This window comes from Macaca fascicularis, chromosome 1 (assembly GCF_037993035.2).
Source record: "Macaca fascicularis isolate 582-1 chromosome 1, T2T-MFA8v1.1".
Lineage (NCBI taxonomy): Eukaryota > Metazoa > Chordata > Mammalia > Primates > Cercopithecidae > Macaca > Macaca fascicularis.
The window spans coordinates 217,840,219-217,866,145 of record NC_088375.1 but is presented as its reverse complement, the minus strand read 5'-3'; the positions used below and the strand labels follow the sequence as shown (position 1 = coordinate 217,866,145).

The 25,927-nt window shown below is 51.3% G+C and overlaps 1 protein-coding gene across 2 annotated transcripts in view; it reads left to right on the top strand.

The window, feature by feature from the left end:
• The window catches only part of PADI3 (peptidyl arginine deiminase 3), a 38,197-nt gene extending 18,876 nt beyond the window's left edge, over positions 1-19,321 (top strand). Inside the window, exons 7-16 of one of the 2 annotated variants that reach the window (XM_005544639.3) lie at positions 2,293-2,471; positions 2,945-3,048; positions 3,133-3,244; positions 5,520-5,627; positions 6,822-6,973; positions 8,662-8,806; positions 8,917-9,019; positions 12,469-12,548; positions 15,758-15,883; positions 17,939-19,321. In XM_005544639.3, coding sequence (XP_005544696.1) covers positions 2,293-2,471; positions 2,945-3,048; positions 3,133-3,244; positions 5,520-5,627; positions 6,822-6,973; positions 8,662-8,806; positions 8,917-9,019; positions 12,469-12,548; positions 15,758-15,883; positions 17,939-18,172 — 1,343 coding nt within the window. In that variant the 3' untranslated portion in view covers positions 18,173-19,321. The remainder of the gene's footprint in view (positions 1-2,292; positions 2,472-2,944; positions 3,049-3,132; positions 3,245-5,519; positions 5,628-6,821; positions 6,974-8,661; positions 8,807-8,916; positions 9,020-12,468; positions 12,549-15,757; positions 15,884-17,938) is intronic. The other variant, XM_065529091.1, reaches the window with a different exon arrangement.
• Positions 19,322-25,927: the final 6,606 nt, after the last annotated feature.

The window sequence follows — 25,927 nt, the reverse complement described above, 5'->3', positions numbered from 1 at the left end:
TGCTAGGTTACCTGCCAGGGAACCTCGTCTTCCTGCCTTGGGCCATGGGCAGGTCCTGCTCACACTCTGGGAGATGCCCTGGTGGGTGGCGGGTCACAGTAAGAACAGTCAGAAGTGGGGGCTTTGGAACTGACGAACTGGTGCCCCCAGCACAGCACCTGGCCTGATGTCATTTTATTGGATGAATGAACTTTTCAAATACATTTTAAGCATGTGTAGAAATTCTTATCAAAAATTTCAAACATACACAAAAAGCAGGCCGATGAATCCCCACATGCCTGTCACTCAGATTAAACAATTATCACTGTTTTGTCTGTCTCGCTGAAGTATTGTAAAACCAACCCCAAACACTATAAATTTCACCCCTAATTAATTCAGTTTGTGTTTCCCCCCAAATATAGATAGCTGTTGTTTTACATAGTCACAGTGCCCAAATCACAAGAAATAAAGTAAGAATCTAAATGCCTTTGAGAAAGTAAAACTGTATACAAGTAATAAGATGCTTTTTTTTTTTTTTTTTTTTGACAGAGTCTCGCTCTGTCGCTCTGGTTGGAGTGCAGTGGTGCGATCTTGGCTCACTGCAACCTCCACCTCCCAGGTTCTGGCGATTTTCCTGCCTCAGCCTCCCAAGTAGCTGTGACTACAGGCATGTGCCACCACCCCCAGCTAAATTTTTGTATTTTTAGTAGAGACGGGATTTCATTGTCTTAGCCAGGATGGTCTCTATCTCCTGACCTCGTGATCCGCCCACCTTATTCTCCCAAAGTGCTGGGATTACAGGCGTGATGACCACGCCCAGCCGCTTATTTTTTAAATAATGACAATGACATTTTTAAAATAATGACAATTTTTAAAATAAAGACAATATGGAAGTATAGAAAATGAAACCTGAGAGTTCTCTACCCCGTCTCTAAATCTGACTTTTTTATTTTATTTATTTATTTATTTATTTATTTATTTTTGAGTCAAGGTCTTGCTCTGTTGCCCAGGCTGGAGTGCAGCAGCGTGATCTCAGCTCGCTGCAGCCTTCACCTTTCAGGCTCAAGCAGTCCTTCCACCTTAGCCTCCCAAGTAGCTGGGACTACAGGCATGTACCACCACACCCTGCTAATTTTTCTATTTTTTTTTTTTTTTTTTTTGGTAAAGACAGGGTTTCACCTTGCTGCCCAGGCTGGTCCTGAACTCCTGGGCTCAAGCAATCCACCCACTTTGGCTTCCCCAAGTGCTAGGATTATAGACGTGAGACGCCACACCTGGCCTAAATCTGACTCTCGCTGTTAACGAGTTGGGTTGTGCGCTTCCCAACTTTATTATACATGCTCTCCGGCATGTGTTCATATGCTGCTTTCCAACCGGCTTCTTTCATTGAGTGATAATCCCACACGTCTTTCCTGGTATTTATTGAGCTCCACTTCATTCTTTTCCACTGCTGTATAATATTCCTAAGCATAGAGGTGCTGTGACTTACACAGTTCTCCGAACATCATAGTGGTTTGCAGTGTTTTGATTTTATAACAGTGGAGGTTGCTTGAGGTCAGGGGCTTTGTTCAAGTCCAGAACCGCGCCCCATGGGTGCACTGTAGTTGCACAGTAAATATTTGATGAATTAATGAATATCGAGCACTCTCGTACAGAAATATTATGTGAATTTGTACCTTTTATTGTTTGTTTGTTGTTTTGTTTTTTGTTTTTTTTTTGAGACGGAGTCTCGCTCTGTGCCCAGGCTGGAGTAAAGTGGTGTAATCTCGGCTCACTGCAACCTCCGCCTCCTAGGTTCAAGCGGTCCTCCTGCCTAAGCCTCCTGAGTAGCTGGGATTATAGGTGTGCACCACCACCGCCCGGCTAATTTTTGTATATTTAGTAAAGACAGGGTTTCACCATGTTAGCCAGGCTGGTCTTGAACTCCTAACTTCAGGTGATCCACCACCCTCGGCCTCCCAAAGTGCTGTGATTACAGGCATCAGCCACCGTGCCCAGCCTGGAGATGTATTTTTGTAGGAAAGATACCTAGTAGTGGAATTGCTGGGCTAGGGGTAAACATTACTTTGTTGGATGCTGCCAAATTGCCCTCCAAAAAGACATGAGCGCCAGTCTTAGAAAGGAAGATGCTTTCCCCCAGCCGCGCCCCCACTGTGTATTACCTGTCCTCTCCTTTGCCAGTGGAGGTGAAAGGATGGAGTTGTTGGAGGACTTGGAATTTTTGGTGAGGCTGCAGACCTCTTCCTGTGTCCCTCATATTCATGCTCCCTGGGCCCACAGGGAGTCACAGCCACCCCTTCCTTCCCCTTCCAGGTCCTGAGGATATGTGTGAGGCCTATAGGCATGTGCTGGGCCAAGACAAGGTGTCCTATGAGGTACCCCGCTTCCATGGGGACGAGGAGCGCTTCTTCGTGGAAGGCCTGTCCTTCCCCGATGCCGGCTTCACAGGACTCATCTCCTTCCATGTCACTCTGCTGGACGACTCCAACGAGGTAGGGACAGAGGGGGTTCAAGAGGGGGTCCACTCAGGACCAGCGTGGGCAACATGGTGAAACCCCATCTCTACAAAAAAAAAAAAAAAAAAAAAAATTAGTGAGGCATAGTGGTGTGCACCTATAGTCCCAGCTACTTGGGAGGCCGAGGTGGGAGGATCACTTGAACCCGGGGGGTTGAGGTTGCAGTGAGCCATGATCACCCCACTGCACTCTACAGCCTGGGCAACAAAGTAAGACCCTGTCTCAAAAAAATAATAATAATAAAGGGCGGTGGGGAGGGCTCCATTCCTAGTAAGTCTACCAGGCACCACTGGTGTGAAAGACCCCGGACTTCTTGGCCCCCCCTCTGGTTCATTTCCGTCTTGCAGAGAAGCAAGGGGCTTTCTTACAGGCCTCAGTGGTGGACTCAGAGTCCCCCCAGGCCTCTGGACTCCAAGTCCAGCTCTTTCTCCCCTGGTCTGCCCCTGCAGGATTTCTCGGCATCCCCTATCTTCACTGACACTGTGGTATTCCGAGTGGCACCCTGGATCATGACACCCAGCACCCTGCTGCCCCTAGAGGTGTACGTGTGTCGGTGAGTCTTGGGGCAGTGGGTGGCTCCTCTGGCCCCCAGGCCCTGGCTCCATCCTGAGCCCCTCCTCCCTGGGCTTCTCCATAGTGTGAGGAACAACACGTGTTTTGTGGATGCGGTGGCAGAGCTGGCCAGGAAGGCCGGCTGCAAGCTGACCATCTGCCCACAGGCCGAGAACCGCAACGACCGCTGGATCCAGGTAACCACACCTACTGGGCAGGGCCCGGCCAGGACACCATCCTAGAGGGAAAGGCCTTCATCTGGAGGCCACCGAGAAACACCCAGGAGGACCTGGGTGCTCCCCAGGGAACTTGCTGCCCTTTCTAATGTGAGACCTAGAGGCCTCTCTCCAGAACTTTCTGCAGACCCAGACACACGCTGATGCTGGATTCAACACCCATTCACCCACCGGATCTGGGCTAGGCACTGGGCTAGGCCCATAGGGGTGGCACAGGTGTGAGACACACACTCCCTGCCCTCCACAGCTGAGGTCAGTGGTTCTCATCAAGAGGCGATTTGTCCCCAGGAGACGTTTGGCAGTACCTGCAGACAGCGCGCAGGACAAGCCCCCACAATAACGTAATCCAGTCCCACGCATCAGTAGTGTCGAAGCTGAGAAACCCTGGTGTGCAGAATGATGGCTACAAAAATACCTACTCCTACCATCTAAGGTGTAGCTCGGGCAACATGGTGAAACCGTCTCTACAAAAAAGTTAAAAAATTAGCACGGCATGGTGGCGTGTGTCTGTAGTCCCAGCTACTCTGGAGGCTGAGGTCAGAGGATCACCTGAGTTTAGGAAGGTCAAGGCTGCAGTGAGCTGTGGTTGTGCCACTGCACTCCAGCCTCGGCAATAGAATGAGACCTTGTCTCAAAAAAGAAAAGAAAAGAAAGGAAAAGGAAAGGAAAGGAACGGAACAGAAAGGAAGGAAGGAAGGAAGGAAGGAAGGAAGGAAGGAAGGAAGGAAGGAAGGAAGGAAGGAAGGAAAAAAAAGATCTAGGGTGCAGAGGCTGTACCAGCAACACACCAGCAGGGTTTGGGGGATGCAGCATCACCTCTGCCCAGGGAATCAGTGAAGACGTCCGGGAAGGAGAGCATCTGAGCTGGGCCAGACTTGGCAGATGGGTGCACATGACTTCTGCCATTTACACAGCATTTTCTGCAGGCCAGGCATAGCATCATTTCTCGATAACCTCCTGTAAGTCCACCATAATTCAGGAGCTCTTAGGGGAGCATGACTGGGCCACAGAGCTGGTACAGGCAGTGCTGGGACTCAGGCTGCCAAGTACCAGGCTGTACAGGGTGGTGATCCTGGCAGAGACCAAGCATGCGCAAAGGCCCAGGGTGGGAGGCAGGAGAGAGAACGTTGTGTGTTCTCCTCTGTCAGGGCATTGGTTCTGAGAAAGGCAAGGGTTGAGGTGGGAGACCTTGAACGCCAAGTTAAGGAGCTTTCCTCTTGGCTGGAGGTCAGTCCAGTGAGAGGGTTTGGGGCAGGACTCTGGGGCAAGATGGGCTGGGATTTAGTGTTTAGAGCCTGGCTGTTCCACCAACTGACTTGCTGTGAGCTTTGGGACAAATATTTTTTAATTTTTATTTTTTTAATTAATATATTTTGAATTTATTTTTCTTTTTGGAGACAGTGTCTCTCTGTCACCCTGGCTGGAGTGCCATGGCGTGATCACAGCTCACTGGCAGCCTCGAAGTCCCGGGTTCAAGTGATCCTCCTGCCTCAGTCTCCTGAGTAGCTGAGACTACAGGTGCAGCCATCAGGCTCAGCTAATGTTTTGTAGGGATGGGGTCTTGCCATGTTGCCTAGGGTTGTCTCAAACTCCGGGCCTCAAGCAATCCTCCGCCTCATCCTCCCAAAGTGCTGGGATTATAGGTGTGAGCCACCACACCCAGACTGGACGAATAATTAGACCTCTTAGTTCCTCATTTTCCTCATCTGTCACATGGGGTGATTATGGCACCCACGTCAAGTGTGTCATGAGGATGAATGGAGTTAATGTTTATAAAGAGTTTAGGGCAGGACCTGGATGTGTAGTTCATTCACACTGGGCCATCTTTTCCTCCAGAATCTGAGGGGTCAGGACTGACCTGGGCACATTTCTGGGTCTCAGAAGGAGGCATATTTGTATCCCCACAGGGTCCCTCAGCCCTGTCCAACTCAGGCCACTGTGGGGGTTTCTCTGTGTTCACCTGCCCTGGCCCAGCACTCATGGGGACACCCCCTCTCGTTCACCTCCAGCTTCTGTCTTGCTGTGTGACCTTAGACAAGTGCACCCCCTCTTTGAGCCTCCAGCCCCTCCTCCAGTCAGCAGGCACCCTGACCTCGGTCCTCTCCACGTCCAAGCACAAAACATGCTTGGGACAGGGGTCTTGGTGAACAGTCTGCACACAGGGCTCAGAGCCGAGCCAGCAGGGGCAGCTGTTGACTGTCACAGCTGTGCGTCTCTCGCCTCTCCTCACTTGCAGGATGAGATGGAGCTGGGCTACGTTCAGGCGCCACACAAGACCCTCCCGGTGGTCTTTGACTCCCCAAGGAATGGGGAACTGCAGGATTTCCCTTACAAAAGAATCCTGGTGAGTGGTCCCCGGCTGCAGCCCACCCCTGAGAGCTGAGAGGCCTTACCCCAAGGGCCACAACGGGGTGTGGGGTACAGAGGGCAGCGGTGGGAACTGTGCTCTTTCGGGATGAGGGTAGGGTTGCCAGATAAAATGCAGGAGATGCCCAGTCAAATGTGAATTTCAGACAAGCAACAGGTTAACTTTTTGGTGTAAGTATGTCCCAAATACTGCATGGGATATACTTACACTAAAAAAAGTTGTTGTTTATCTAAAATTCAAAGTTAATTGGGCATCCTGTATCTTTATTTACTAAATCTTGTAGCACTAAATAGGGGAAGCAGGATGGTGCACCTGTTCAGAACACAAGCTTTAGAGTCAGAACAACCCTGCTCCATTACTTCCATGCTGTGTGATGTTTCGTGAGTTACTACCACACTCTGAGCCTTATTTCCCTCATCAGTAACAATGATATTTAGGCCCTGGCCTCACAGGTGTTTGTGAAGCATCTCATCGTCACAGTACCTGCATGGAGGGAGTGTGTGTGTGCGCGCACCACCGTTAGCTGCTATCATTATTGTAATTAAAAAGGATAACAGGGAAGGCGATGGTTGCTAACTGGGACCTCCTGAGAAAAGAGGAGTGACTTGCTTGGTGCCATAAAGAACAGAAGACCCCTCCAACCCCCTCACTGATGACACAGATGCTAGGAGCTCTCTCTCCTGACCCTTGATGTTGTTGAAGTTCCTTCTGAGAGATGACCTTGGGGAGGTCTCCCCTTCTGTAGAGTTCAAAGACAGAGGCCCAGAGGGCCATCAGCAGCCTCTTGGTTCCCACAACTGGCCACTTGGGCTGCCACTTGCCCTTGGTCTGAACTTGGCAGGAAGGCTGTGTAGGTAAAAGGGTGGGGTAGCCGTAGCCTCAGGCTGCATGTCCGATGCGGAGTGGTGGAGCGACCAGAGCGCCCCCTGCTGTCTTGCCGTGATAAGGCAGCAAGGCCGAAGAGTCCGAGCACTTCCCAACTTGGCCTGCTGTGCGTGCACGAAATTTTGACTGGCTCAGATCCCCCACCCACCGCCAATGACTCTGTATTTCCATCTGAAGAATGGATGGCCTTTCCCACCCTCTCTTGAAGGAGCTCAGAGCCCAGCAAGTTGGTTCAGGCTCTTCCTGGTACCCTCCACCCCCGCCTAACTTGGTTTCCCTCTCCAGGGTCCAGATTTTGGTTACGTGACTCGGGAACCACGCGACAGGTCTGTGAGTGGCCTGGACTCCTTTGGGAACCTGGAGGTCAGCCCCCCAGTGGTGGCCAATGGGAAGGAGTACCCCCTGGGGAGGATCCTCATTGGGGGCAACCTGCCTGGGTGAGAGAGTGACAGGGAGTGGAGTTCCTGGGGTGGAGGCTGAGGGTTGGGGGTGGTGATGATGTTGGAGCAGGGACCATTCCACTCCTTGAAGAGAATCAGAAGCAAGGAGTGATGAAATTATACTCCCGGATGTAGCGGGGGTGGTGGGTGTTCACCAGACACGGTACACACTTATCTCGGGGACTTTGAAACCAGAGAGAGCAGAGAGCTAAGAGATCATTCGGTCCAACACTTTTATTTTACAAGTGGGCCCAGAGAGGGTAAGTGAGTCACATAGAAAGCAAAGTTATAACTAGACTCAGGTTTTCTGATTCTGAAAATAAATAGATGATACTAGTAATAGTCAATTAATAGTAACAGAAGAAAACCAGGCATGGTGGCTCACGCCTGTAATCCCAGCACTTTGGGAGGCCGAGGTGGGCGGATCACGAGGTCAGGAGATCGAGACCATCCTAGCTAACACAGTGAAACCCCGTCTCTACTAAAAATACAAAAAAAAAAAAAAAAAAAAAAAAAAAAAAAAAAGTTGAGCGTGGTAGCGGGCACCTGTAGTCCCAGCTACTTGGGAGACTGAGGCAGGAGAATGGCGTGAACCTGGGAGGTAGAGCTTGCAGTGAGCTGAGATCACACCACTGCACTCCAGCATGGGTGAGAGAAGGAGACTCTGTCTCAAAAAGAAAAAAAGTAACAAAAGAAAAAGTTTCCATTCCCAACAGTCCTGGGAGAAAACACCTTTAGGTCAAAGCTTGTTCATACGTATTACCATGTAAATGGTAATATCATTTTTACCAAAACAAATGATGTGTTGTTCAGTAGTGACACAGGGGTGCTGATGGAAAAGGAATCCTATCATATTGGTTACTTGCTGTGCACTAGACCAAGACATAGAGCTAACCAAATGCAACAAAGCTGTTAGAACAGACTTGGGATCAAATAATGAATGAATCCAGAATCAAGCTTTGCAGGGGACTCACTGCCCTCAAATACATAATCCCATTGAAAGAGGAAGCTGGACCATGCCCTTAGATATATTTTCCTAAAGATTGAACATAGGGGTGAAATCTGTCTCTTGGAGAATGAGGACTTGGTATGAGGGTGGTTCTGAAGATTTTCCTGGATGGTGGGACCTGGTGGGTCATTGCCCTGGTGTGACCGACCTGTCCTGAGTCTGCCTCATGCAGAACTCACTTTGAGTGGAATTTTAAAATATACATATCTGACTGGGCACAGTGGCTCATGCCTGTAATCCTAGCACTTTGGGAGGCCGAGGTGAGCAGATCACTTGAGGTCAGGAGTTGAAGACCAGCCGGCCAACATGGTAAAACCCTATCTCTAGTAAAAATACAGAAAAATTAGCCTGGCCTGGTGCACGCCTGTAATCCCAGTTGCGTGGGAGGCTGAGGAGGAGAACCCCTTGAACCTGGGAGGCGGAAGTTGCAGTGAGGCAAGATGGTGCCACTGCACTCCAGCCTAGGTGACAGAGTGAGTTTCCATCTCAAAAATAAATAAATATATATATATAAAATAAAATATACATATTTATTATCTTTCCTGTTTATAAAAGTAATGCATATTTTTTGTTTTTAAAAAAATCAGATATTGCAGGAATGCTAAATTCTTGTCATTTTATTTTTGCATGGAGTCTTTGTAGTTAAGCGACTTTTTTTTAACCTCGTGGGTCCCAGGTCAAGTGGCCGCAGGGTCACCCAGGTGGTGCGAGACTTCCTCCATGCCCAGAAGGTGCAGCCCCCCGTGGAGCTCTTTGTGGACTGGTTGGCCGTGGGCCACGTGGATGAGTTTCTGAGCTTCGTCCCTGCCCCCGATGGGAAGGTAAGAACGTGGTGCATGACATGTCTTTCCCTGGCATCTGGGGCAAGAACTGAGCTCCGGGGCGCCACACCAAGGCAGGAGGCTCAGCCGAATCTGTTCTCTGCACACAGGGCTTCCGGATGCTCCTGGCCAGCCCCGGGGCCTGCTTCAAGCTCTTCCAGGAAAAGCGGAAGTGTGGCCACGGGAGGGCCCTCCTGTTCCAGGGGGTTGTTGGTGGGTAACAGCGCCATGTCCCTCCTTGCAGCTTGCCTGCCCCTCACCCAAATTAAGACACATTATGGCTTGAGAGGGGGAGGGCAAGTTTTAAAGCAGGGGTGTGTCCCCAGATTCAGGGCTTCTCACTCCTACCCCCACACCTTTGCTTCACCAGATACCACTGCCCATGACTGGGGCCAAGCTGAGGCGGGGAGCGTGGTGATGGAAGGTGGGCATGGACTGAGCAGGGACATAGTGGCTTCCCAGGCAGGCGACCAATGCAGTCACGCTGTGGAGCTTTAATGTTCTGCAGTCACTGTCCTGAAATCCCCCTTTTTTTCTTTTTTTTTTTTTTTTTTTCTTTTTGAGACGGATTTTCGCTCTTGTTGCCCAGGCTGGAATGCAATGGTGTGATCTCCACTCACCGCAACCCCCGCCTCCCGAGTTCAAGTGATTCTCCTCCCTCAGCCTCCTGAGTAGCTGGGATTACAGGCATGCGCCACCACGCCCAGCTAATTTTGTGTTTTTAGTAGAGACGGGGTTTCTTCATGTTGGCAGGCTGGTCTCGAACTCCCGACCTCAGGTGATGGGCCCGTGGTCAGCCTCCCAAAGTGCTGGGATTACAGGTGTGAGCCACCGCACCTGGCTGTCCTGAAATCTTAATTCTGTTTTGTGAGGTCTGATGGATCAATGGAGCGTCTATGGGGCTTGGAGCCTCTGCTCAGGCACAGTCCTGTCTCCCAGCCTCCCTGCCTCCCTGGCACAGATTATGTGCTGCCTACTCCTGTGCTCCCTGGAACCCCAGTACCAGGCCTCCCCATCTCTGTCACTGTCCTGAGATGCTGCAGCACTGTGCCCCCAGCAGGAGCCTGGGCATGGGCACATGTGCCACTCAGCATCTTCATGGCATCAGTCATCCCTGCCCTGCAAGGGCATTTGGTGGGCAACTTGGGAGGGGTAAGTGTCTCACCCAGCCTTGCTCAGGTACCCAGCACATACCCAGAGGCCACAATACTCTGGAGGTCGCCCATTTGCCTTGGCTTGGGGTGGCGGGCCTATGGGAAGGAGAGATGCCAGGCTGGACCTGCTGGCCCCATTCCAGGGCACAGCATGTGGGTCTCACAGCAGAGGCATGCCCAGGCACAGCCCACGGGGAGCTAAGCCTCCACTATGAGGCCCACAGGCCAGGCCCTGACACCAGCAAGGGTCTGCCCAGCCCCATGCGTGTCCCCAGCAAAGTGCAATGTGAAATAGCAAATAAAAACCATCCTGAAAAGTCAGGAGAGAGATTCGGGGAGAAAGAAACAGCTTTATACTATAGCACCTTTAATGGTACTCTTTTCTCTGCTGTTTAAGCAAGGAGCTGGCATTTTCTTTGTCTTTTTTGAGACAGGGTCTATCAGCCAGGCTGGAGTGCAGTGACATGATCTCAGCTCACTGCAGCCTCAACCTCCCAGACTTAAGCGATCCTCCCACTGCAGTCTCACGAGTAGCTGGGACCACAGGCATGCACCAACACGCCTGGCTTTTTGTATTTTTTGTAGAGATGGAGTCTCACCATGCTGCCCAGGCTGGTCTTGAACTCCTGAGCTCAAGTGATCTGTCTGTCTTGGCCTCCCAACGTGCAGGATTACAGGTGTGAACCATTGTGTCTGGCGAGGGCCCACTTTTTTTTTTTTTTTTGCACTGGAGGAATTTTGAGAGAGAGAGAGCTGGCTGGACTGGAGTCATCATCTGGCAAACTTGCTGGAACGGTTCTCAAATTCATTTCCTTTCTAGCCCCAGTGAGACTGCATGAATCCCAGAGGATCCTCCCTTTCTCGGTGACCCCAGAGGCCACAGGGCAAAGACCCTTTGGCATGCAGAATCGTAGGTTTTCTTGGCCCCATGGCCTCAGGGGAGGCATATAGCATCCTAGACCAAACACAGCTCAGAGAGAAAAAAAGCTCCTTTAGAACTTAGATGCTCCCAGGTATAATAACTTCCAAAGTCCCCTTGCTCTCTGTTTGCTAGCGTTAACTTCTTCCAACACAACCCTGGAGACCTAGCAATAAAATGGAAGAGAAATAGTCTTTCTTGATCCTGTTGCTCCCAAAGGGACCCTGACTAGACTCTGGTGAACCTAGAGTAAGTCTTAGAAATCCTTAAATCCAAATGATGTACCAGGCAGGGAGAAATGCCACCTTCATCTTTCCTGGGAGAACCATGTTCATGATGAGCAAGACCCAGGAATGGGTTGAGCAAAGTTACTCCAACCTGCCCAGCTGGGAGGGAGCGTGGGAGAATTCACAGATGGCAGACCACAAGCAGCCACCCCACCCTCGAGGGCTGACACTCAGGCAGTGACTGTGGCGATTTTAATTATACAGACACAGGGGCCAGAGTGCTTATTAGGCACCTCAGTGTGCCAGGCCTCACGCTGTGTGCATCACACGTGTTATCTCATTTGATCTCACGAGAGCCTGTGGGATGACCATCACCCACCTTTCTACCCAAGAATGTGAGGCTCAGAGAGGGGACGTCACTGGCCCAGAGGCCTCAGCAAGATTGCAGTGGAGCTGGGACTGGACCCCAGCTGCCTGCCTTAAACTGGGGTGAAGCGGGTGTTGGGCCTGCAGATGGGTCCGGGCAGCCCTCTCCTTTCCCTTGGTCAAGGCTTGAGGCCCTGTGCGAACCCTGGGCTTGGGTTTGAATCACAAGCCCCTACATAGCCTACCTGTGTGACCCTGGCCAAGTCTTCTGACCTCTCTGAGCCTCAGTTTTCTCATCTGTAAAGTGGAGATCATAATGCATACCTTGTGGGGGTCACCATGAGGGTTAAGTGAGATGCTGAACGTGGGCACTGCCCTCCGGGCCTGCTCATGGTAAGCGCTTACTGAGTGGCAGCCATAGGATTGTGTGCCATTGACTCTAGCCTCCCCTTCCCTGTCCAGTCTCATCTCCATGGGCACCCCATCAGGCTGAGAAAATCTGGGCCCCTGGGAGGTCCCCATTTCATGCAGTCACTCCTGGAGGGCAGGGTTGGGGCCTGATGGTGTCCGAATCCCAGGACTGGCTGGTTCGCTGCTCAGTGAACCTAGAAAACCTGACTCTGATGGTGGGTGGGTAGGCAGCAACTGACCCAGCTCCCGGCTCAGCCAAAGCAAGAGGAGTCCTCATGCAGTGCCCTCGGGCGGTTGTAAATTTCCAGTGAAAGGCGTTACCACTTCTGGTGAACTCAAATGAAGGTCTAAAGTTCACCCCGCTATGGGAACCAGACCCTCCCACTCCTTACACACCCAGATGTGCACAATGGCCAAGACAAGCTCAGATAGGTGGTGCCCACCCAAGGCCCGGGAAAGTCAGAGGCTGCTGACTCGGCAAGACCAGTAGCTGTGAACTTGGCTCCTGCCTGTCTGCTTCCCTAAACACGGGGTCCTCATGTTGGTGCTGTCCATGTCCTTCCCTTTCATCTCTCTCCTTCACAGATGATGAGCGGGTGAGGACCATCTCCATCAACCAGGTGCTCTCCAATAAAGACCTCATCAACTACAATAAGTTTGTTCAGGTACAAGGGCTGTGGTGTACCTGTGGGCTGTGATTTGGGAGCAGGTGGGCCTGGAGGCAAGGATGGGATATGGACATCTAAGGCTCACCGTTCATGAAAGCTCAGGTTAGAACAGGCCCAGACAAAGGGGCCCCCACACTCTCCTTTGACCCAGGAGAAGTGAGGGGAGCGAGGCATGTGTATGAGAAGAAGACAGGCATTCCAGGCAGAGGGAACAGCACAGGCAATGGCCCTGAGGTGGAACGAACAGGCCTGAAGTATTTTAGGACAAGCCAGGAGGCTGATGGGGAGCCAGAAGAGGCCAGGTCACATCACGTGAGGCCTCGTAGGCATCGCTGGAACTTTGGCTGTGACTCTGAGTGAGATTTGAGGCCATTAGGGGATATGAACAGAGAGACCAGTCTGACTCATGCTTTAAAAGATCTCTCGGCTGGGCGCGGTGGCTCTTGCCTGTAATTTCAGCACTTTGGGAGGCCGAGGCAGGCAGATCACAAGGTCAGGAGTTTCAGACCAGCCAGTTTGAGACCAGCCTGGCCAACATGGCGAAACCCCTTCTTTACTAAAACTACAAAAATTAGCCGAGTATGGTGGCATGTGCTTGTAATCCTAGCTGCTCAGGAGGTTAAGGCAGGAGAATTACTTGAACCTGGGAGGCAGAGGCTGCAGTGAGCCAAGATTGCACCACTGCACTCCAGCCTGGGCGACAGAGCAAGACTCTATCTCGGAAAAAAAAAATTTCTCTGTTGCTGTGTTGAAAACATATATTCTGTGGAGGTAAGAGGTGACAGTAGATTCCAACGGGAAATACATGGCACCCGGAGCTGTATAACTGCAGAAGAGGTTGATAAAGGACATATTTACAAAGGTACAGGCAGGCTCAAGGAAACTAGCAAAGGACTGTTCAGTATCCCAGGCTAGGATGAGCGGGAAGTGTTACCACCCCTACACCTGAAGGAATGAGGGAAGGGAACTGTTCCTGGAACCTGGAGAGGCCACCAGGATAAGAGGCTGTGAGACAGGAGATGTGACAGCCAACCCACAGTGAACTGGAGGGAGGGAGCTGCAGGGACAAATACCTCAGCTGTATTCTCCTCCTTCTTTGCTCCCGTTGGCTCAGCCCAATCAGGAGCCAGAGGGCACTGGAGTCCTTGATTCCTAGGGATCAGCCTCCCCATGCACAGGGCAGAGATGGGTGTACAGTGTTCCTGAAGGGCAAACAGAATTTCCCACATAGGGACTGCATGAGTCGAAATCCTCCAAGAATGTCAAGATGGGGTTAAACATGTCAGAGTTTTATTAGTGAAAATGCCTGTGTGAGGAAATAGAGTGGGAGCCAGAGAAGACTGGGAGACCCCGAGTGACAGAGAGAAGGAAGGTGGGGTGCACACACCCTGTACTGCATACAGCCTGGGGAACCTTCAGCAAAGCTATGGGGGATCCCACCAGCCACAGTCGGCCACTAGAGGAGTCCCTCGTCTCTCAGAAATGGGTCTGCCTGAGTGCACTATCACTCTCAGCCATTAGCTAGGAGCAGTCAGTGAGGTGTGACCTTAAACCCAGGAAGGGCTTCAGAGCTGGGCAGCAAGCACCCTTGGTCAGTTACACTCCCAAGTTGGAGGTGTGCAAGAGGAGTTATCATGGCTGCCACGTGGGGCAACGGCAGAGACCCCATAGGAAGCCATCGCGGTCCACCAGGCTGGAGTGGGTGGCCTTCAGACCAGGTGGGAAGGGGGCAGATTGGGAACAGATGGCAAAGGGGGAAGGTAGCACCCACAGGACTTGCTGATGAATTGGATTTGGAGGAGGGGACAGGAGACATCAAGAATAACAGCAAGACTTGTGGCCCTAGGCCGGGCGTGGTGGCTCAAGCCTGTAATCCCAGCACTTTGGGAGGCCGAGACGGGCGGATCACAAGGTCAGCAGATCGAGACCATCCTGGCTAACCCGGTGAAACCCCGTCTCTACTAAAAAATACAAAAAACTAGCCAGGCGAGGTGGCGGGCGCCTGTAGTCCCAGCTACTTGGGAGGCTGAGGCAGGAGAATGGCGTGAACCCGGGAGGCGGAGCCTGCAGTGAGCTGAGATCTGGCCACTGCACTCCAGCCTGGGCGACAGAGCAAGACTCCGTCTCAAAAAAAAAAAAAAAAAAAAAAAAGACTTGTGGCCCTAACAGCTGGGTGAACAGCGGTGACATGTACTAAGCTGAAGAACCCTGGGGGAAGAAGCGGGGTAGTAGGGTAGAAATTAAGCGTTTCTCTTTGGATGCATCATGTTTGATGAGCCTGTTAGACACCCACGTGAAGATACTAAGTAGGCAGCTACACTCACATGTCTGAGCTTAGGAAAGAGATGGGCTTTATAAAGAGGTTTAGATTAGCCAGGCATGGTGCTGGGTGCCTGTAATCCCAGCTACTCAGGAGGCTGAGGCAGGAGAATCACTTGAGCCCAAGAGGCAGAGGTGGCAGTGAGCCAAGATTGTGCCAGTGCACTACGGCCTGGGTGACAGAGGGAAACCCTGTCTCAAAAAACAAACAAACAAACAAAGAGGTGGGGAGATGCACATTTGGGAGTTGTCACTGTATAGAGGTGTTTTAAACCATGAGACAGGCCGGGGGCTGTGGCACATGCCTCTAATTCTAGCACTTTAGGAGGCTGAGACGGGCAGATCACCTGAGGCCAGGAGTTTGAGACCAACCTGGCCAACGTGGTGAAAGCCTGTCTCTACTAAAAATACAAAAATTAGCTGGGTGTGTTATGGTGGGCACCTGTAATCCCAGCTACTTGGGAGTCTGAGGCAGGAGAATCGCTTGAACCCAAGAGGCGGAGGTTGCAGTGAGCCGAGATCACACCACTGCACTCCAGCCTGGGAGACAGAGCAAGACTCCATCTCAAAACAAACAAACAACAACAACAACAACAAAAAAAAACCATGAGACAGAGTGAGATCCTCTAAGGCATGAGGGATGTGAAGAAGAGGGTCAAGGACAGAGCACTCTGAAACACTCATTTTTAACCTTATGGGGTAGAACTGTGAGGGGTGGACACGGGATAGGCATATTTTGACAAAGGGGCACGCAGATAAGGTCTGTGTGGACAATGGACCTATGGGCACTTGGGTATCCTGCCTCTCCTCAACTAGACATGATGCCTTGAGTGCCCCCAAAACACACTGGCAAGGTGTCCCCAACTCTAGCCCTCCCCTGCCCCCAGAGCTGCATCGACTGGAACCGTGAGGTGCTGAAGCGGGAGCTGGGCCTGGCCGAGTGTGACATCATCGACATCCCGCAGCTCTTCAAGACCGAGAGGAAAAAAGCAATGGCCTTCTTCCCTGACTTGGTGAGGCCACCACCCATGACTCCAGACTACGCCAAATCAGGCTGCAAGCCTCTAAGCCCTAGAGGGGAAAAATGTTTGGTCACAGTCGTATTTAGGATTGTGGTGGCCAGTGGGGGTGGCAGGGAGAATCAGGGGTCCTGTGGTGCTCCTCAGAAGGGCCTCTAGCTGGCTGACCATCATGGTCCCTGTGGAATGCTTGCTGGCCAAGCCCTGGCCCAAGGGGCGTCAGGGAAGGGGACCACTTGACATTTGTGGAGTGAATGAATGATTGCATGAGGTCACGTGTGCAAAGCACATGGCATCAGCTGGGAACCCAGATGCTCATTCTGCTTTCTTCGTCCCAGCTTGCAGCTCTTCATTCATCCCACATATATTTAGGGTTTCCTGTGGCAGATGCAGAGATGATTAAGAATGCCCGCTGCTCTCAAGGGACTTTCAGTCTAATCTGTTGAGAGGGAAATTCTCCCCCTCTCTGAGGACATGTCCTAGTGATCTATTTTGTAGGATAAGGCGACGTGGCAGTTTGGAGGTGAAACAAAGCACTTCCAGCCTAAGAGGTAGAACTGGAGATCCAAGAGGCTTCATGGAAGAAGTGGCCTTTGACTGAGCCTTGAGGGCTTTGCCGCTGATGCTTCGCCTCTAATGCTTCTAAATCTTTTTGTTTGTTTGTTTTTTGTTTTTTGAGCTGGAGTCTCGCTCTGTCGCCCAGGCTGGAGTGCAATGGCGCGATCTTGCTCACTGCAACCTCCGCCTCCAGGGTTCAAGCAATTCTCCTACCTCAGCCTCCTGAGTAGCTGGGATTACAGGTGTGCACCACCACACCTGGCTAATTTCTGTGTTTTTATTAGAGACAGGGTTTCACCATGTTGGCCAGGCTGGTCTTGAACTCCTGACCTCCAATGACCCACCCGCCTCAGCCTCCCAAAGTGCTGGGATTACAGGTGGGAGCCACCGTGCCTGGCCTGCTTCTGAATCTTGAGCTTGCATTTGAAACACCGGGACAGGTGGGGCCCCACCCCGCGGTCCTGATTCAGCAGGTCTAAGGCAGGGCCCAAGGCACTGCTGCCTCGCTAACAAGCGCCCAGGTGGTGCTGATGCTGCGTTTTAGAGGAACACAGTTTGAGCAGCACTGCTATAGGCCACCCAGCTCCCCTCTCCACGCCTCCCCACCTCCATCCCCTAGAAGAACTCAATTTGCCATTGTCAGAGCCTTGAGGGGAACCTGTCCACACCACTGTTGCTTCATGCCCCCCTTTTTCCTTCCTCTTTTCAGGCAACTTTTTGCCCTCCACTTGCAAAGCCTCTTGCCACTCCCCTTCCTTCCTGTTCGAGGCTATCTTGTAATTATATATGTGCCCCAAGAAGCTTGTGCAATGATTCAGGTTCTTGTGTTCACAAGAGAGAGAGTCCTACTCAAGCCAGCTTCAGCCAGAGGGAGTCTTAATATAAGGACACCAGAAACCTGAGGGCAGGATAGCTGCAGCAGAGCCTGGAATCCTCTCTGTTTCTGTGTCTACATCATTCATTCTCTCTCTTTCTCTCACCCTCTCCATCTCCTACTTCCTCTCTCTCTTCTTCCAGCTTGGCTTCCTTTGCTTCTCTGTTCCTGGGGACAAAGATGAGTATGGCCATGCACAGAGACACTGACACGGGCAGAGACCGACTAAACTCTCCCATTGTCAGTTTCAAATTCCCGGGAGAGGGACTCTGATTGGTCCATCTTGGACCAGCTGTCCTCCCTGGCCCAATCAGCTATGGCCTAGAAGGTTGGGATTCTATAGCACAAACATGGCAGCTGCCACAATCCACAATTCCAAATTCACATTAGGGCAGTTTCCAGAGGGCGTTGCCAGAGTGAGCTCTGTAGATGCTCCCAAAGGTACCTGGCTAAAGTGTTCTTCCCAGCCCCTTTAGCCAGTTACCCTCTCATTGCACAGGAAAGGGTGAGCAGCTATTGATAAGACTGCCTAAAACACAAACCTAGGTCCTGCAGATAGAGTAGAGGTGTGAGGTGGGAGCCCAGTGATGAAGTTCTGCCTCCCCTTCGGACTGCAGGTGAATATGCTGGTGCTGGGGAAGCACCTGGGCATCCCCAAGCCCTTCGGGCCCATCATCGACGGCCGCTGCTGCCTGGAGGAGAAGGTGCGATCCCTGCTGGAGCCGCTAGGCCTCCACTGCACCTTCATTGATGACTTCACTCCATACCACATGCTGCATGGGGAGGTGCACTGTGGCACCAATGTGCGCAGAAAGCCCTTCTCCTTCAAGTGGTGGAACATGGTGCCCTGAGACAGCTCCCACCCACCATCCTGTCCCCCTGGGGCGGGCATTGGCCCAGGTGGTGGAGACAGAGACAGGCCCCTGAATGATAAGCACCAAGAGACCCCAAGGCTCCAGATGGAACACTGAGGGTGACCGTCCCTCTCAGAAGCCTTTTCCCTGGAAGTGTCCATGCCTCACCTGCAACCCATGTGGTTCTCAGACTTGAATCTTCTTGGCCCCACAAAAAGAAGGACCTCATTTCTTACAGCCTCTCCTGTGATTCAACACAACCCATGGAGATGTCCCCTCCTCACTCTGAAATCATCTGTTTGGGGACAAATCCACACTGGGGTCTAGAAACATCCATGTATCTCATCAGCCATCTTGTCCTGTTTATCCTAACAGAGGAAGGATCCATGATTCTGCTTTGGTCCAATTGCTTCCTCTCTGCAGAGGAACAACCCTAAAACCAGATCACTCCACACAGGACAGGCAGGAGAGATTCTTCCTAAAGCCTCCCCCATAAAAAGGGAGCTGTGGATCCACTGAGATCAGGGCGGGACCATCTTTCACCCTGCCAAGTTCCTGCCCAGATGTTGACCCTCACCCAGCATGAGCTGTCACATGGTATGAGCTTCTAGATGCGTGTGGAAGCAATGAGAATTGTCCCTTAGCCTTATAAACTCCCCATCATCTGACATGCAGAAATCCAGCTTTGTCCAGAATCCTCCTGGAATTTCTTGGAGATGAAATTATCTGGGGGATTATTGGGTACTGGGAAGACTGGGTACAAGGGTGAAAAATATCTCCCATAATACACATGGTTGACTATGGTGATCCACCTTGTGATGGTTAATATTAGGTGTCTGGAGAAGGATGCTTCATTGGCCCTGGGACCTCTCTCTGCAGGAGGAGAGACCCCTGCCTCTCCTCTGGATTGGTCCCAGGCTCTCTATTGGCTTTTGGTCAGCGTTTCCGCATAGCTGCAGAAGAGGGGGCTAAAGGGACTGGATCCACCAAGACAATTCACGGTGGGAAAACTCTGGGAATGAACCACTGAATTCAGGGGATGGCGGTTGGGGGGGCGGTTCTCGAGATGTGTGCCAGCTACACGTGTATTCTGTATGGGTCCAGCTGCGTTTCCATCACTCGCTAATAAATCAACAGAAACACAAATGGCTTGGCTCTCATGTTGACCCTTCTTTGAGCTTAGAATGAGACAGCAAAGAAAGAGGACTTTCTTGCAGCTGAAGCATTTGCTTTCTTGACCCCCAAGAATTTGGGGCTGACAACCCAAATTTTGATAAGACTGAGATTGCCTTGCCTTGGCCAGAAGATAGGTTAGGGCTGTCATGGACAGTTGTGATGATATGGACACATAAAAGCAAGCCTGGGGGTAAAATGCTAGGCTACCAGGACAAGTGAGCATGGCCGGGCTGTGGAAGGAGGGGCAGTGGGGAGCATGTGGAGGCCTTTTGCATGTCCTTAGCAGCATCCTCCTTCTGCCTGCAAGAGGCTACAGGAAGCCTTACTTCAGAGCACTCGGGCACTGTCCCTCTGCCCTCCACCCTCCCAACCCCCTTATTCTCTCTCAAGGTGCAAAACACAGAAACACACTCAAGCTCACCCCAGGCTGGGTGGCTAGAGCTGTGCAGGTTTCTCCAGTGCTGCCTCCTTGCCATAGATTACTTAGGTTCTCTGAACAGATTCCCGGTGTCCCCTCACATGCCCAGATTTTGACAAAATAAGCTCCCTCCCCCATTTCCCCCAGCAGGAGAAGCTGAGACAGATGAAGAGGCTGAGAACATCTTATTTTCTGAAAGGGTTTGGGGAGGGAAATGTGACTCTCTATAAGGCAAATGCCTAAAATTCGGAGAAGAGGGATGAGTTTCCAACAGGCTTTTCTCACTCTCAAGACTAAACACAAGACTCTGGGTGGACCCAGCATAAAGCCCTGGAAACTTCTTGCCTCTCAAAGTTGCTCCCTGTGCTCTAGGTTGGTGTGGGTGGGGCAACCTAACCCAAAGGCGGACGAGAAGCAAAACAGTTGAACACGGCATCCACCTGTCCACACAGCAAAGGACAGGGTCAGTGCATTACTTTTCGAAGGCTGCTATAACAAATTACCATAAATGAAGTGGCTTAAAACAACACAAATGTATTATCTTATGGTTCTGGAGGTCAGAAGTCTGACATGGTGTCATGCTGGACCTCTACTGACTTCAGTAGAAGCTGGGCATGGTGGTACATGCCTGTAGTCCTAGCTATTCGGGAGGTTGAGGAAGGAAAATTGCTTGAGACTAGGAGTTTGAGGTTACAGTGAGCGAAAATCACACCACTGCACTCCAACCTGAGTGACAGAGTGAGACTCTATCTCAAAAAAAAAAAAAAAAAAAGATAGGGATGGCACCATGTTTGAGAGACCAAAGAAGAGACCTGGAGCCAGTGACTGAGACAAGGTTTATTGAGGGGACTCATATACAGGGCAATCCAGTGGTGGTGGGCTGGACAGGAGAACCACCTCTGCTTGTAAAAAGCATGCAGTTGGCAAGGCACAGTGACTCATGCCTGTAATCCCAGCAGTTTGGGAGGCCAAGGCAGGTGGATCACGAGGTCAGGAGTTCGAGACCAGCCTGGCCAAGATGGTGAAACCCCGTCTCTAATAAAAATACAAAAATTAGCCAGGTGCAGTGGAGGGCACCTGTAATTCCAGCTACCCGGGAGGCTGAGGCAGGAGAATTGCTTGAACCCGGGAGGTGGATGTTGCAGTGAGCCGAGATGGTGTCACTGCACTCTAGCCTGGGCGACAGAGCAAGACTCCATCTCAAAAAAAAAAAAAAAAAAAAAAAGGAAAGAAAAGCATGCAGTTTATATAGCATTTTCACTTAGTACTCTCACCCTAACAACCTCCTCCTGGCAATCTTCATTTCACCCATAACAAAGGGCCTCAATTCCCGTATAGCCTGCATTCTATGAGATAAGCGGTGGGTCCCAATGTTCCTCACAGAAAAGAAATGAGTCTCTGGGTTGGGCACTTTCCATAGCTGGGAATCCCAAATGCACATTCGTCATAGACTGTAAGGTCATTCTCAGAGTATGCTTCAGTTAAGCTGTTGCTGGCAGTGCGTCTGCCATACACATGGCTCTCACTGAGCTAAAGTCAGCATCTCGGAAGCGGTGGTTCCTTCTGGGCTCTAGGGAAGAATCCTTTTTCTTGCCTTTTCCAGCTCCTAGAGGCTGCCTACACCCCTCAGTTGCTGGGCTTTTCCTCCATCTTCAAAGCCAGCAGCGTAGTAACATTTTTGTATCTTCCTCTGACGGATTCTTCTGCTTCTTTCTTCTACTTGTAAGGACGCTTGCGATGCCCGTGGGCTCATCTGGATAAGCAAGGCTCACCCACCATCTCTAGGTCAGCTGATGAGCGAACTTCATTCCATCTGCAACCGTCATTCCCTTTTACTAAGAAGGTCATATACTCACGAGTTCTGCAGATTCAAAAGTGGAAATCTTTGGAATTTTTCTGCTGATTCAAAAGTGGAAAGTGGAATTTTTCTGCTGACTACAGGCAACCAGGTCCCGATTGCCCTTTCTGGTCTCCAAGAGTGAGACCATACCCGGTCCCCTCTGAAATCCACAGAGGCAGCAGCAGAAAGATGCAGTCAATGAGCCCTCACTCTGGGACTGGTGTTCAGTTCTGGACCCTCAGCTGGGCTGAGATCTGGGATCCCACAGATGCAGGCTGGGTGGCTCCAAAAAGCACTGGAAGCTGCCCCTACCAGGCCTGGGGTCAGGGGTCACCTCCACTGGCCACTGCCTTCCCAGACAGCTGCCCATGCCACACTTCCTGGTCCCTTCCGGGGCCTGGTTCTCAGGCCTGGAAATCCCAGGGAGACTGGGATGAGGCTGGGTTCTTGTGGGGAAACTTCCCCTTCACCCTATTGTGGTTCCTCTAACACCGTGGGCAACCTTGACCAGGCCTGAGGATAAGGGAAGACACCCAGCTGGCTCACCTACTCCCAGCTGGCTGCCTGGAACCCCTCGGAGTTGGACCATTAGTTGCTGAACTTGTACTCTGTAGCTGAGCACTTAACCTGTGTGAGCCTCAGTCTCCCCCTCCATAAAATGGGCAAAATAACTGCCTGCCTCATAGAGCTTGCATGGGGATGAAGTAGGGTAACTCACAAGACACACTTAGTGTTAACAGCACAGTGCATGGTGCATAGTAAGTGCTCAGTAAATGATGACTGTTGTTACATAACATCCCCTAGCCCTTCCTCAAGCATCTGCTGTGTAGAACACTCCTAATCCCCGCACTTTAATAGATGACAAAGACCCTCTGAGACCCAGAGGCGAGATGAGGGAGGTACGGAAGGGACAGCTGTCCTGGCTATTCTCAGATCATACCCTGCTTGTCTCAGCTGTGTGGGAATGGCCCAGGTGGAGGTTCCTGCCCAGACAAGAAGCCGACAAGCAAGCCCGTCTTTCTTACGGGGATTTGCAGGTCTGGGCGGCCCTGACTCATGCTTTCTTCAAATTTGGAATAAGTAGCTGCAGGGCTTCAGCAGGCATTGCCCAACCCTGTGGCCTCCTGCAGCTTCCAGCAGCCCAGGAAAGAGGGCCCTGGGTGAGGATGACTGGAAAGGAATTCTGGATGGCTGGACAGAGTCCGTGGGACCTGTCACTTCCTACAAAGTCTCTGTCATCCCAAGTCCCCTCCAGCATAATGACGGTGAATGCAAGCATTGTGCCAGCAGGTACGGAATGCTCCCCGAGCACCATCTGATATACCCCTCACAGCATGCCGGCAGGCAGCTATTATTATTGCTCTCACTTTATAGACAGGGAAACTGAGGCTCAGCCACATAAAAGAGCTTGCTCTGGTCACAGAGCTATTAAGTGGGGGAGACAAATTTGAGCCTAGACACGTGACCTCTGTACCCTGGGTTCTTAACCAGTCACACCAGTGGTTCTCAACCCATCTACACATTAGAATCACTTGGAAGGCTATTAAAACCTAGCAGGGCCGGGCCCCCACCATCAGAAATTCTGTCCGGACATTGGGATGTTACACAAAGTAACTCGGTGACTCAGGTGTGTAGCCAGGACACGGCAACACTTTGGGAGGCCAGGCGAGCGGCTCACCAGAGGCCAGGAGCTTGAGACCAGCCTGGCCAACATGCCAAAACCCCGTCTTTACTAAAAATACAAAAATTAGCCACGCATGGTGGAAATTGCCTGTAGTCCCAGCTATGCGGGAGGCTGAGGCAGGAGAATCACTTGAACCCAGGAGGCAGAGGTTGCAGTGAGCAGAGATCATGCCATTGCACTCCAGCCTGGGTGACAAGAGTGAAACTGCCAGAAAAAAGAAAAAGAAAAAAAAAAAGAAGTGGCCAGGAAGGCCTTCAAGGGAGGTGGCATCTCAGGCTGGGCGTGAAGGATGGGGAGGAGCCAGGGAGGAGAGGGTAGCTCGTGCTATGCCCTGAGTGGGGACTGGCTCCATGTGTTCCAGATGCTGGCCGAAGGCCTCTGGGGTGGAGTGTGTGGGCTCGAGGGGCATGACATTGGATAGCATGAATGGAGGGCAGGTCCCTGTCTCTGGGGTCTGGGAGGCCCCAGCGATGAGCATGGCTGCCATCTGATGCAGTGGAAGCCCTCTAAGCAGGGTGTGACATGAGGTGCTCTGCATTTTTTAAAGCAACAGTCCCCAGCGTTTTCGGCACCAGGGACCGATTTTATGGAAGACAATTTTCCAGGACATAGGGAAGGTGGGGATGGTTATGGTTTCAGGATGAAACTGCTCCACCTCAGATCATCAGGCATTAGATTCTCATAAGGAGCATGCAACCTAGACCGCTTGCATGCACAGTTCACAAGTGGGCTCGGGGTCCTAGAGAATCTAATGGCGCCCCTATCTGACAGGAGGTGGTAACGCCCACTTGCCTGCTGCTCACCTGCTGTGAGCAGTTCTTAACAGGCCTCAGATGGGTACCAGTCTGCAGCCCTGTTTTTTTGGTTTGTTCTTGTTGTTGTTTTGAGACGAGTTTTGCTCTTATCCAGGCTGGAGTGCAATGGCACGATCTCGGCTCACCGCAACCTCCACCTCCTGGTTTCAAGCGATTCTCCTGCCTCAGCCTCCCAAGTAGCTAGGATTACAGGCATGCACCACCACGCCTGGCTAATTTTGTATTTTTAGTAGTGACGGGGTTTCTCCATGTTGGTCAGGCTGGTCTCGAACTCCCGACCTCAAGTGATCCACCTGCCTCAGCCTCCCAAAGCACTGGGATTACAGGCATGAGCTACCGCACCCAGCCTACCCTGTTTCAAAGAATGCTTTGGGCTGGGCGAGGTGGCTCAGGCCTGTACTCCCAACACTTTGGGAGGTCGAGGAGGGCAGATCACCTGATGTCAGGAGTTGGAGACCAGCCTGGCCAATATGGCCTGTCTTTACTAAAAATACAAACATTTGGCTGGGCATGGTGGCTCACGCCTGTAATCCCAGCACTTTGGGAGGCCGAGACGGGTGGATCACAAGGTCAGAAGATTGAGACCATCCTGGCTAACGTGGTGAAACCCCATCTCTACTAAAAATACAAAAAATTACCCGGGCGTGGTTGCACGTGCCTGTGGTCCCAGCTACTCGGGAGGCTGAGGCAGGAGAATCGCTTGAACCTGGAAAGTACAGGTTGCAGTGAGCTGAGATCGTGCCACTGCACTCCAGCCTGGTGATGAAGTGAGATGTTGTCTCAAAAAAAAAAAAAAAAAAAAATCACCTGGGTGTGGTGGCGCGCACCTGTAATCCCAGCTACTTGGGAGACTGAGGCGGGAGAATCGCTTGAACCAGGGAGGCAGAGGTTGCAGTGAGCCAAGATCGCACCACTGTACTCCAGCTGGGGTGAGACTGAGCAAGACTCCATCTCAAAATAATAATAAAGAAAGCTCTGCATGGGGAAAAGTTTAGCATGAAATTTTGGGGTGAGGGATGGGAGCAGGGAGACAAGTCAGAAGGTGGCAGCTATTTCAGCTGAAGAGAAGCCACTGCGTTCAATTCACTCTTTGTGGGGAAACCAGAAGCGACCGGCTTGCTGGGCAGGACGTGGGGAACGGGAAAGGGCAGGGACAAGAGTCCCTCCCAGATTTGGAGATTTATTTACTCATTGATTTATTATGAAGTAAATCATGAATACAAACCAAGTTTTTTATAATGTTTCTGAATGACTTAAAGAATAATTATGGAATGAAAACCTGTGTACTCTGGCTGGCTGAGTGTGGTGGCTCACACCTGTAATCCGAGCACTTTGGGAGGCCGAGGCGGGTGGATCACGAGGTCAGGAGATCGAGACCGTCCTGGCTAATGCAGTGAAACCCTGTCTCTACTAAAAATACAAAAAATTAACCGGGCGTGGTGGCGGGCACCTGTAGTCCCAGCTACTTGGGAGGCTGAGGCAAGAGAATGGTGTGAACCTGGGAGGCGGAGCTTGCAGTGAGCCAAGATCACACCACTGCACTCCAGCCTGGGCGACAGAGTAAGACTCTGTCTCAAAAAAACAAAACAAAACAAAAAAACAGAAAACCTGTGTACTCTCAGCATCTTCTCTTTTAAAAAGGGAACATTCCAAACCCCTCTGCAACCCTATGGAGGCGCTTCCTACTTCCTCCCATACCCGGGATTCTCACTCATCTGAAATTTGCATTTATCATTCCTTTGCTCCTCTTTATAATTTCCCCATGTGAGTATCCCTGAACTGCAAACTGTTTAGTTTTGCCTGTTGTTAGAAATTTTTT